This window comes from Sciurus vulgaris (genome assembly GCF_902686455.1).
Source record: "Sciurus vulgaris genome assembly, chromosome: 10".
Classification (NCBI taxonomy): domain Eukaryota; kingdom Metazoa; phylum Chordata; class Mammalia; order Rodentia; family Sciuridae; genus Sciurus; species Sciurus vulgaris.
The window spans coordinates 117959432-117972754 of record NC_136470.1 but is presented as its reverse complement, the minus strand read 5'-3'; the positions used below and the strand labels follow the sequence as shown (position 1 = coordinate 117972754).

The 13323-nt window shown below is 40.0% G+C and overlaps 2 protein-coding genes across 2 annotated transcripts in view; both read right to left on the bottom strand.

The window, feature by feature from the left end:
* Nucleotides 1–13323, bottom strand: part of LOC306638144 (uncharacterized protein) — a 148725-nt gene that overhangs the window by 5506 nt on the left and 129896 nt on the right. The window lies entirely within an intron of this gene.
* COL6A5 (collagen type VI alpha 5 chain) overlaps nt 1–13323 on the bottom strand; it is a 149322-nt gene that overhangs the window by 37917 nt on the left and 98082 nt on the right. Inside the window, exons 25-32 of the mRNA XM_079101329.1 lie at nt 10968–11030; nt 8573–8623; nt 8440–8475; nt 6521–6583; nt 5424–5486; nt 3187–3222; nt 3014–3050; nt 637–648 (exon numbers count right to left, since the gene is read on the bottom strand). Of these exons, the coding sequence (XP_078957455.1) occupies nt 637–648; nt 3014–3050; nt 3187–3222; nt 5424–5486; nt 6521–6583; nt 8440–8475; nt 8573–8623; nt 10968–11030 (361 nt within the window). The remainder of the gene's footprint in view (nt 1–636; nt 649–3013; nt 3051–3186; nt 3223–5423; nt 5487–6520; nt 6584–8439; nt 8476–8572; nt 8624–10967; nt 11031–13323) is intronic.

The following is a 13323-nucleotide window of genomic DNA, read 5'->3' as shown; positions in this document are numbered from 1 at the left end:
AGGTATTTTTTACAGAATTAAAGTGAAAGGTTCCAGCCTTTGGAATGAGCTCAAAGATCCTGAGGGTCTACTTTAGCAAGCTTCCTGAAGACCAGGAGGTCTCAAAGTTGACCTAGCTGGCTTCAGTGGCCATGTTATCCAAGGGATCTAAGGAGTCACGCAACACTAACTGGAGTCTAGGCCTTAGACATACCATCCACAGGCAGGGCAGGGTTTATAAGTGGTGGGCACTTGGTGAGGTGACAGGTGCTAAGGTGGGTTGGGGGAGGAAAGGTCACATTGCATGTCTAAGATGGTGACAATTTCAACAAAGACAGGAGCAGACAGAGCAGTGGAGTATGCATCAGTCAGAACCCTGTTCCCTGGCTCCCCCAGCAACACAGGACTACTCTGTGAAGAGATCAAATTAAAAACCATGATGGAACCTAGAAAGGACAATAGTATGAAGGGGGTGGGGCAGGGCACTTCAGGTTACAATGGGGTCACACATGACATTGACAGTTATAAGAAAACAAGACAAGTATCTGCATAGAAGGAAGACGTCCATTTTCCCAGGGAGGTAAGGGTTTCTCTCAAATTGGTCTTATCCAGATGCAATATTATTTCAGCAAGAAATAGTATGGTAAGAACACTTACCTTTCCAACAAGCTATAAAAAAGAGAAAAAAATAGACTGTTACATTTTGGGAACACAGACCAAAAATAATCCAAAACAAAGCTTCAACAATGTCTTAAGATTTTCTTTGACTGTAATTGAAAATGAGGCTAATTTCTACATCATAGGAATCCAAGGTTAAAGGATTAAGAAGATGTCACAGAATTTTCTTGACTTATGAAACTTCCTAACCTTTTGCCTCTGTGAGCCAGGGCCAGCTGACCTGAGCAGAATTTTGGGTGAAGTAAAAACACTGATCACTTGTCTTAGAATAGATGAGGCTCAGATTAAATGACAAGATAGCTGAAATTCAATTTGTTTTGTCTCTCTTCTTACAGCCTTCAGAGAGTCATCTGGCAATGTAAGACTGAAATATGGGGTCTTGTTTTCTACCCTGATGAACACCTTGGGAACCTCTATTTTCCTGTGGAACAATGAGGGGATTTTCAAATGAACTTTGCCTCAGAGTAAAAAATATAGCTCCTCTGTTTGCTTGATACCCACATTCAGAAAGAAGAAAGGAGAAAAAAAAAAAAAAAAAAAAAAAAAAAAAAAACACCCAAGGGTTTCTCTGAGAAAACAGCATCTGGTGTCTCTGATTTACTTTGTAAATCTGAGCCACATGAGGGTAAATCTTTAAGAAACCACCGTCCTGAATATTTCCATGTTCAGTTTATTCAATTCTTAGGAAGCAATCGCGTTCCTCTAATTTAATAAAAAGAGTTAATATTATAATAAGGGTGGCAAGCCGGTCATCTATCCTGCTGTCCCAGCAAGGGTTCCCCTTTCCTCAACCCTATTGTGTTTGTCTTAGTCCTGAGGCCACTGAGATGCTGATGGTCATCAGTCAGCACGCATAACCCACAGCCTCCTCTACAGTGCAAAGTCTAAAACAGATCCCTTTTGTCTGACAGAGAACTTCCATGTGCTAACTTCAAACGCAGCAGCAAGGTTATAGGCAAATGGATCTAGACACACCTACTAGTATTGAGTCTATCGAACCTGGTTGACTCTGGGGGAAATACTTTACCTCTTTTAGTGTGTGACTTCTATCTATCTATCTATCTATCTATCTATCTATCTATCCATTTGGATATCAAAACATCTTCTACTTACATGTCTTCCTCCAAAGCACAAACCATTTGGGCCCTCCTGTTTTATTGCTGACCAACCACCTTCTCTCCCCGTTGCCCCCAGACTTTTGGATCTATTTTATTCTCAGGGGAGGGTCCCAGCCATCAGATCAGTATCTGGCCCTTATCCCTGGATGGCAAAGAGCTGCTACAAGACTGGAGATCAAAGGATATTGGACCAGGTGTCCAGTCTGCCTTGGCGATGCATTCACAAAGCCCTCAAGGCCTGTCACTATCTCCATTTTGCATTCTGGAGTCCCAGGCAAGTCCTGTCAGCACCCAGTGTGGTTACAGGACTATAAAACAGAAACTGTTTTTCCTCAATCATCTAATTACTGGCTGACTTCTTTCATTCAGTGTTGGAAAACTTCTCCTTCAAATCCCAAAGCCTCCAACAACTGGTCTTCACCTCCCTGGCACTCTCCACCTATCCTGGGTCTCCCTTGGGAAGATATTTGATTTCACTGAGAAGACTGGCAAGGCCTGGAAGGAGCTTGATCACCACACTCCTTCCCCCTACAACGGCTCTTCCCTTTCTTCCCAGTGGTCCCAGGCCCTAGTTCTCACCTCCTGTCCTGTGCCAAAAGAGCCCTGCTATCTCGCAAGTCAAGGCCTTTCACACTGTCCCCTCTCTTTGGATCTTCTCCATGGGCTTCCTCCTGTCTTCTTTTAAGCCACCATTTGGCAGGCCCTTCCCATCTCTGGAAAGTCATCTTTTCTGTCCCTTGTTCTTTTGCCAAGACATCTTTCTGGGTTCATCTCTTGAGTTTCTGACTCCCTGGTTTCACAGACTTGGGAACTTCATTATCAGTTTTAAGAACCACCAGAAATTGAGTGACATGAAGTCTGACTAAGTAACTAACCCTAAACCCCTATGTTCATTCCCTTAATACAATGCCCTCTCAGGCCTTTTGCACATAATTTTAATATTACTAATGTGAGCAAGTTCACACACCTTTTGAGTTGGTCTCTAATTGTCTCCCACGTGCATATCTTCTCTTCCAGTAGTACACATCGCCCCTCATGAGCTCACATGATTTTACTAATACCCCTTTCTTCCCACCTTTGATGTGAGATGTCCCCACAGTAGGTACTTGAGGAAATCCTGCTACACAGGCTTCTCCACCATCAGTTCAGCCTTCTGATTCCACAGACCTATACTAAGTGGGGTTCAATCCCAAGTGCCCAGAACCACTGACACACTTGTTCATGACATAAATACTCACGACTGTGGTCCCGCATGAACTTGATCAGATCACATTGCTGTAAATATTAAGAGAAAAAGAGAAAAGAATAAGCATGAGTACAGTTGATTGCCCAGTGGTTGTGTTTATTTCCTGGAGAACTGATTAGAATTTTCTTCCTTTTTTTTTTTTTTTTTCAGGATTAAGATACGTACAGAATATACAGGCTGTCCTGCCATGCCTTTAGGACCCTAGGAAAACAAACACAGAGCAAGTTATTTGTTTGTGGACTGGAGTCTTTAGTGACAAAATAAGAGAAACAAAAACCCTTCTTTCTGCAACAGCACAACTAACAGAAAGCAGTTGAAGTACTCCCTTCGGTGGGCTAATTTCAAACACTTACCTCATTCACAACAAGACTGCAAACATTTTTTATTTCAGTATTGGATTAGGTGATCTAAAGTCTACCCCAAATGAACTGAATTATCTTCTAGGGTGGTAAGAAGAAACAAAAGCATCTCTTAAAGATATTTGTATGAAAGATGCAACACTTAAGGCATTTCTCCTAAGAATGCTCAAAACTGTAAAGAACAAACTTTACAAAGGGTGGTGCTAAGAAGGGGTATAGTTATGTTACAAATCAGGGATTTTAAAATGCAACCCCAACATATGAGAAAGAACCAAAGACAACTGCATAGCAAATGGACATTACACAAAAGAAGGGCACACACACTAAGCTCTAAAGGCCAAGAGATCATGGATGAGATGAATCCAGGAAGGTTTCTGGAAAGAGGTTACTCGTAACTTCTCAGCCTCTTGAACTTTTTTCCTCTTCTTATTTCCTTTTTATCAAGATCAGATTTCTTTTTAGTAGTGGTCCTTAATATATTTTCATGTATAGATCTTTTTAGGCAACTAACCAATGTTAGTATGTTCACTTCAGAAAAATGCTATTACATGATCACACTTGTACAATTTTATGGACACCTGCCTTCCAGAAACTCATTCATGGATGTGAGTGCAAGAATCTGTGTTCTCGATGACAACTGCGTCTCTCCATCCATCCGTCCATCTATCCATCCATCTATGCATCCAATAACCAGTTAAATGTTTGCCAAAGTCTGGGGTGGCCTGTGGTGTGCCTCTGGTATTGACCAGAACTGTGTGGCATCCGGGATTCTACTCATAGGAGCATGTTATCTGTCTGATCTAAATCACTAAAAGGTAGAGTTCTGACCACCCTTTTTCAAGTTATCGCAAAAAAATGGAAAAGAATACATGACACTTTAAGCAGAGAGAACAACCATTTCTGGCTAATAAGTGGAGTAAGCAGCCCATATCTTACAGAGGATCAGACCTATGGAGAGTGTGTCCTGAAAAAGTGAGCTTAATAATAACTTTTAGAATGTTCTGAAGCAAATCTGAGGATCAAAGGCCTGAAATGAAGAAGCCACATTCCAATCCAGATCAGCCAGGCCAAGTGCAAGACCAGGAAGATGGTGGGGGTGAGGGTGGGGGAGGAGGCAAAGACAGCCCCAAAATCTGGAAAGGAGATCAATCCAGAGCAGACCAGATTGGCAGGGATTTGATGCTCACGCAAATGATTAAGAATATTCACCCATTTCTTGATGCAAAAGGAAGAAAATATTGTATTGTTCTATGGTTATTTGATTCTCGTTCTATGGATTCAATTTATCATAAGACCATGCATGCTTTTTCATTATACAGTCCAAAGTTCAAGAACCCCTTGATGCATAAAGCAAGAGAAGAGGTTTATCACTCCTTACATAAGGCTGCCTGGGGCTCCTCCACACACCACAGGTGCTGGCAATATTTAGTTCTTACCTGACTGCCTGGGATGGGAGAGAGATGTAACTAAATCACTACAACCACCTGAGAGGAACTAAAGTAGAAATTATGGATATTTGGTAGGGGGAGATGTGCCTGACTGCCTGGGAATGCTTCCAGAGGTGACATTTCTCTTGCAATAGAAGCAGAGTGGGAAGTCACAATTCTATTTCCAGCTTTCTCTAAAGTCTTAATTTTGAGGATAGAAAGGCAAAAGTCATAGTTTTGGCAAACTACCAACTGTCTCACATGATGGACACTTTTGCCAGGACACCTTTGAGAACTGTATGAAATCCCATTCCTTTTTGAAAGCCTTCAGTAATAAGTCACAGCAACACCTAACATTTGCACTATATAAAGTTTTCAGAGTATTTGCATTTGATTATCTGATCCTCACATCTACTTTTTGAGGTGGTCAAGAGAGGATATGTCATCCCCATTTTAGAAATAAACTGGGAGATCCAGTGACTAGCACAAGGGCATATAGCTACTAAGAAGAAGAATCTGGATTTGAACCTGGGGCTTCTGACTTTAAGTTCTGTGCCCTTTCTATAGAATCTACTAGAAACCAGCACGACTACCTAGTTCTCATGCATGTACTCACTCTCCGTCCTGGCAGGCCTGGGGATCCTGGAAGTCCACTTTCACCTTTCTCGCCTACAGTGAGCTGCAGACAGAAACATACATTAGATTCAACATTTTCTATTCATGGGAGTTACTTTAGTTTTAATCAAAGTTTATAACTTTTAAGATTGTTTTTAATAGAAAGTAGCTACTAATACAAGTCAGGTGAATTGCTTACTTGTAATATAAGCTATCCATTCTTAATCATTGGTAAACATCCATTTACCTCTTAGCCCTGCATTTAATGATATACTTCGCTCTGGCACCAACTGTGCATTTAAATCTAAATTGGTCATAAACTGGTACTAATAGGAAAAACAAATATACTGGGGTGCACAGGGATGTAGTTTTTTAAAAAGCTTCTCATCTGTAAAAAATAAGAAAAACAATTCCCCATACAGATAACAGGACATGAGTGACATATTACTCCCACACCTCAAGGTAATGAATATAAATACTACTGAAATGTATCCAGCCAGATGAGAAGTTTCTGTTGAATTGTATCTCTTTCATACTGAGGGGGACCACTGATAACTGCATTCAGACCTTAAAATGAAAAGGGTGCTTGTCTCAGCATTTTGTATTTAAATTAGCACGATAATCTATGCTATATTTTGCTAATTAGGAGATCTCAATATTCTTACCCCAAACAAGTACCCTATATGACCTTCTCATGGGTAGTAGAATCATCAGGAAACCCTCAGGAATCCTGAGGGAAGATGTCAGTTTCACTTCCACTCACAGTGTTAATATTCTGGGAATACATGTGCCTTAGAAAAGACTGCAAGGCACTGATATTTCTGCAACAGCCAGTCATCAATTTGTAAATCTGTACAATGGTCCAAATTTATGGAACCACAGACATTTAGAGCTGAAAGTGACCTTAGAGGTCACATAGTTCAGTTCTTAGGTTATAGAAATAGAGGCTCTGAAAAGGTGTGTGGAAGGTCAAATAGCTAGCAAGTGGCATTTCAGATGCCCTTGGGATAGAACTATAATCCACATTTAATATTATAACACGAAAGTCAGAATCTGCAAAAGAAACATTCATTATTTCTGAAATCACAGAGCACTTACTGATAGTCCCCTAAACCCTTTGGGTCCAGGGTCCCCAGGAATTCCAGGATCACCAACATTACCCTGAAGATTCAGAGAGAAAAAAAAAACCAAGATGTTAATATATTTGCTATGAAAGAATAAAAAAAATTGTCTCCAAACCAAAACTGAATTTCTATTATAAGAATTATACTATATATTAATGAAAGCTAATACAACATTAAATGTCTTCTCTTCCTGCCATTTAGAACGAAGTGATTAGGTTCACTTAGATAGTCCCTAAACTATTTTTAATATTCTAATATTGCAAAATATTTTATATAAATACCAACTCAATGACTTCCAGTTATTGAAACTATCCAAAGAAAATGCTTGAAAACCATGGAAAATATATGAAGTACTGACTATATAAAATACAAAATAATGAGTTACTTCCTAAATTCATGAATTATTTTTGAAGGTTAAAGGTTAAAAAAAAATTCAGACTTTGGTGGGAAACTAATTTTAACAGTTATTTATCAATACGCTTATTTCATGTTTGTCAGCAAATTAAAATATGCTAATTTTCTCCCATTATCAGTAAATTACCCTCTACAAGGAGAACTCTTGTTCTAATAGTTATTCATATAGTCTCTTCTTGTATCCTTTTTTTTTTCTTTTTAATTTGGATTTGTCTCTTTTTATTTACTAGTGCATTTTAATTAAATAGATGATGGGTTTAATTGTGGTTTATTCATACATGCACATAACATACTTTGAACATCTCCATCCCGTCTCATCCAATTCCCTTCCTTTTCTGTAATCATCTCCCTTGTATTCTTTTCTGCCTAAGGAAAGAATATTTTGGTAATTCACCAGTTAAAAATACTTTTAAGAGGATCCAAAAACTGGCTTCTTTCCTATAGAGAATTTGATTAGACATTATTCTATTTTTAACCTATTTTTTGCATTTTGATTTGAGCATCAAATATGTGGAAGACAGTGTTCTGAACACTTTTTTGAAATAGAAAATCTTAATACAGAATCCTTGTGTATATAGATATAATGTGAGAGACTCCCGTTGAAATAGAACTGTCTGGTTCTACAGCATGGAAATGGATTTCAATCTAATAGGCAAGGAGGAATCTGGAAGAGGTCGAATCAAGAAAGTAACATAATAAGCCAGGTTCGGTGGCACATGCCTGTAATTCCAGCAGCTCAGGAGGCTGAGGCAGGAGGATCACAAGTTCAAAGCCAGCCTCGGCAACTTAGCAAGACCCTAAGTAACTTAGTGAGACCCTGTCTCAAAATAAAAAAATAAAAAGGCTGAGGCCGTGGCTCAGTAGTTGAGTGCCCCTGGGTTCAACCCCTGGTACAGAAAAGAAAAGAAGGAAGGAAGGAAGGAAAGAAGGAAGAAAGAAGAGGGAGAGAGAGAAGGAAGGAAGAGAAAAGAAAAGAAAAGAAAAGAAAAGAAAAGAAAAGAAAAGAAAAGAAAAGAAAAGAAAAGAAAAGAAAAGAAGCATAGTGAGGCTATGCTTTGGGAAAAATCCAGTGATGGCAGTATTGGGGACCAACAGAAGCAGGGAGAAGATGGAAATAGATCAGTGAGAAGGCTTTTGTAATCTTTCAGGTAAGAGAAAACAAAGGTTGCAATAACAAAGGACAAGTAGTAATAGCCAAGGTGGTGAAAAAGATTACCAAGGCAGAGAAATCAAGAAGAAAACAAAGAACTAAAGCACAGAGGATACCTGGAGGTGGGGTTTCAAGGTGTGGGACATCAGGCAAGGAGGGACAGGATGCTCTTCCAATACAGAGCTTCATCGGGGTCATAAAGCTCCGGGGGGAACAACTGCCTGCTCCCACCCAGCCCCCTTCCCACTGCATTGAGACCACAGCCTTATCTCAGCTCTCGAGAAGGTGAAGATCATGGTAACTACAAAAGAAATTCGTGTGCACAGTACCTTCGGCCCCATATCCCCGGGGAATCCTCTTGGGCCCTATAATTTTCAGCAGAAAACATAAATAAATCAATACACAGTATGGTTATTTCTGCTGGTATATCAACTTTAAAAAAGAATTGTTTTCCATCCTTACCTTTACTCCTTTTTGTCCCTTAGGACCATAGCCTGGGATGCCATAATCTCCCTATAAACATACCAAATCATTTCAGTTTCTCAAAGGTGAAAAAAACCTAACTATACCCAATACCAGGAGAGGAGCTGGGTGGACTTCCAGGTGAAGGGGGCCTGCTTGGTGTCCCTGAACCCCAGGAACGTGTGTGGCTGGGTTTCCCTCACTTCCTTATGCAGGCCCTGGTACTTCTTTGGCCACCTCCATGCTAACCAGTGCAGGAAACAGAAGGATGGTTGTCTAGGACTCAGTCAGTACCAGTTCTTTGCCTGGAAACTTAGGAGTTGGCCAATGAATACGGGTGAGGAATTCCCCAAAGAATAACGCTAAATGGCAAAGAGATACACAGGGGAAACATGTCTATCCTCACTGGTAACCAAAGAAATGCAATTTAACAGTTAAAGCTAGCATTTGTGTCAATGGTAAAGAAAACAAAGTTAAATATCCATCATTGGTGTGGGGGCCTAAACTAAGCATTCTTCTGCATATGGATCTATATATTGTTTGAATTTTCCTAATGGCATATCCAAGTAGAATTCAAAACTTAATTGAACATGTACATACTCTTTGACCCAGCTATGCAAATTCCAGAAACTTCTACGCAGGAGTTAGTTATGGGGCAGGGATATAGTTCAGTGGTAGAGCACTGGCCTACTAAGCACTAGGCCCTGGGTTCAATCCCCAGCCAAAAGGCAAAACACACAACACACACACACACACACACACAGTTTTTGTTGTTGTTGTTGTTTTGCTTTCTGTGGTGCTGGGACTTGAACCCAGGGCTCTGTGCATGCAAGGCAAGCACTCTACCAACTGAGCTACATCCCCAGCCCTCACATATTGTTTTTGTCCAGGTATAAGAACGTTAGGTATAAGAATGTTGTTAAGAAGGGAAAATAGAGTGATTCTTTTTTCTTTTTTCTTTCTATTTTTTGCTATATCCAGGATATTAATAAAAATCTCAAAATGGTGAGATTGATAGTTTTTCTTTCCATATCCCTTGCCCATTTTTAAGCTTGGTAAACTTCTTTTTTTCTTTTCTCTTTTTTTTCTCTTTTTGAATATTAATGTTTTCAGATTATATCACAAAAAGGCACTTTGAAGACTGTGAAGGAGCTGGACCATTTCTACAAGCATTTGGATTTAATTTTATGGATAAAAACTGCCATGAAGGGAGATTGGAAACCTTTGCGGAGGCTGTGACTGTGGGGCAGGGCCGCAGGTCAGGAACCTGCTGGGTCCTTACATTCATTTTCCGTGAGCTCCTGGCTCTTTAGTTATTTGTTAAATCCTCCCCCTCCCTTCCTCCTTTCCTTCCTTCCTATTTTCAAAAACACAATGCATTATGATTAGCTGTAGTCATCATGATGTACAACAAACCTCTTGAACACATTCCTCCTGTCTGAAATGTGGTCTCCTTTGACCAACATCACCTCAGTCCCCCACCCCTCTGCCTCTGAAAGTGTCAGTTTACCGTTTCTGAGTTTGACTTTTTCACATTTCACATGTAAGTCAGATTATGGGGTACATTTCCTTTCTGTGCCTGGCTTATTACACCTCTCACAACGTCATCCAAGTTCATCCATGTTTTCATACACAAATGACAGATGTCCTTGTTTTATTAAGGTGGAATAGTATACTCTGTACTACTCTATATATATTCCAGTGTGTGTGTGTGTGTGTGTGTGTATATATATATATATATATATATATATATATATATATATGCACTTTGGGAAAAATCCAGTGACATGATATATCATGATATATTTATAACATGTTTCTTTATCCATTCACTTGGACACTTAAGTTGATTCTAAATCTCGGCTATTGTCATTAATACTTACACTTTGCAAATTTTCTATAATACGTACATATAATGTTAATAATAAAAATGTTCTTTTTAAAAAGGAGTGAAATAGTCGTCCCTATATTTGGTGTTCCGAGGGCTGAAATTTGGGTACGGCCAGAGCCACTAGGAGAGAATGCAAGCCTGAAAAGACTTTACCCTATTCCTTGACCCTACTCCACTCTCTCTTGTGGTCACCCTGGAGCTTTGCAAGGAGAGAAATGGGCAGTTTTGTTTTTCAGCAACATGTATCTACATGGCCTTACTGACTGTTTAACTGGTTCATTATCCTCTCTGCCTCCACCTTATTATTCTCCCTCACTTTGACAGACCAGCCTCAGAGGGAGGGAGAGCTGTAGGATATTGGAGAAATGTCCCCATATCTCTCCGGATGCTGAAGTACCTTCCATACTACAGAGGCAGAAGCATGTGCCAATAGGGTCAGCTCCCTTCCCCTTCCCTCAGAACCAAGCGCCCCAAGTAGGAGGAGAAGGGTTTCAAACTTCATACCTGTTTTCCCCGCTGTCCAGCTGCCCCCCCTGGCCCTGGAACTCCAAGAACTCCAGGTTCTCCCTAGTAAACGAGACAGGAAGAGCTCTGAATTAGTAAAATCAAACCTGGCTTCCACCACAGGATGTTCTCTCCCCAGGATCCCAGGATGTGGGGACTCAAGGTGCCCAGTGAGGGGCTCAGTGCTCAGGAGGGGGACAGGGTGTAAGGCACAAATAATGATCTTCACAAAGGAAAGCAGAAAATATCAAGCACAGACCAGAGCTGGACTCAAGTTACTGCTTTCCCAGTGTTTGTGAAAGGAGAAGCAAAGAGTAGGAAATTAACTCCAGGGAAAGTTGATTTGTTTGCTGAGGCATTTGCTCATCCAACAATTGCTTAATGTCCTGGAAAATAAACCATTAAACATGATAGATATGGTCCCGCCCTCACCAAGCACAGTCTGGTTGAAAAGACAATTAGGCAAGTAAAATATTGTCTGATAAAACTTGGGGTGCAATTGGATGATGAATAGGTCATTGAGGAAAACAGGTGAGAAATTTAAAAATTCTGAGAATCAAGTTAGAATAGAAACATAACATTTCAGAATCTCTAGGACACAGCAAAGGTGGTTTTATGTGGGAAGTTTATATAACTATGAGTGTATATGTTAAAAAAAATCAGAGAAATTCCAAATAAATAACCTAATGGTGTATCTCAACTCAGAAAAACAAGAAAACACAAATCCCAAAAGCAATAGAAGGAAAGAAATAATAAAGATCAGAGCTGAAATTAAAGAAATAGGAAATTTAAACTAGACAAAGTGTAACAGTGCTCCACTTTATGCTTGGAATACAAACCCTGCTGCTCTTGCCATTGCAACTTATTTTTTAAATGGACATGTTTCTTCTCTTCCTCTCTCCCTGCTCCTCCCTAATCTCTCCCGCTCCCTAATCTCAGGAGAAACAGGAATACCTTTCTCCCCTAGCCTAAGCAGAGTTATCTGTGTCTGAGTACACACCCACCATAGGAATGAAGTAATCAGACTTTGGGGATGGTACCAGAAGATCTCAGAAATGACTGTCTCCCAAAGTAACAGTGCAGTACAATTCCAGACAAGGAACACATGGAATATAGCCTTCGAGTCACCTCTTTAAAAGTCCCCTGTTCCTGCTGTTGTACATAATTGCACGCTTTCCTGTGGGAGTCCCCTGTGTTTCTCCTTTGTTAGCAAAGCCATAAACCTGCTTTTTCCTTTTTCTCAAGACCATGTCCTCATTATTGGATTGGCATGAGGACAAGGACCAAGTTTTCAGAAACAGTGATACATGCATACCCAATGTTTATAGCAAGATAACTCACAATAGCCAAGTTATGAAACCAGTTTTGGTGTCTGTCAACAGATGGATAAAGAAAATGTGGTATGTATACACAATGAAGTTTCATTCAGTCAAAAAAGAATGAAATTGTGTCATTTTCAGAAAAATGGATGGAACCAGAGAACATCATGTGGAACTAAATAAGCCAGACTCAGAAAGTTAAGGGTCAAATGTTTTCTCTCATAAACAGAACCTAGAGAGAAAAAAGGAAGAAAGGGAGCTCATAAAAATAGAAGGGAGACCAACAGGGAGAGAAAGGGGATTGGAAGAGGGAGGAGAAACAGGCAAGGGGATGTCCTGACTGGGGAAGGAAATTAATCAAATGATATTATGTGCAAGTATGAATGTGTTATAATGAATTCCACTTTTATGCATAATTATTATGCACTAATAAAAAATTTTAAGAGCTTAACTTGGGGTGCTATGGAAGCAGAAAGAGGGAAGTCCAAGCCAGATTTGTGAACCTGGGGAGGCTCCCTAAGGACAAGAACAAGGAAGCTGAGCCAAAGTACGTTGTGTGAACTGGGGGAAGGTGAAGGGAGGGCAAGACAGGCCAAGGCCAGCTCACAGAGGAAGATGTGCCAAGCAATCTTCAATTAAACAGCTAAACAGCAAAGGGCCTCCTAAGCTCCTCACCCCTGCAGCTTTATTGAGGCGTTATTGACAAATAAAATTTTGTGGGTTTAAGGTGTACAATATGATGCTATGATACACACATATATTATGAAATGGTTACCACAATCAAATTAGCACATCTACTGCCTCCTCATTACTGAGCTAGGATAGCAGAGATAAAGAAATGAGGTGGAAAAAAAAAAAAAAAAAACAAAAAGGAAGAACAAGGAAATACAATTTTAATTTAAGGTACCACAAACTTTTCCAGGCTTTTTACTCCCAAATATGGGGAAAATCTGTAAATCTGAAACTCTAGGTTCACTCACCTGTGATATTTGCTTTGCCTGTCGTTAATGAGTCCACCAATAAATAGAGTAAGTTAA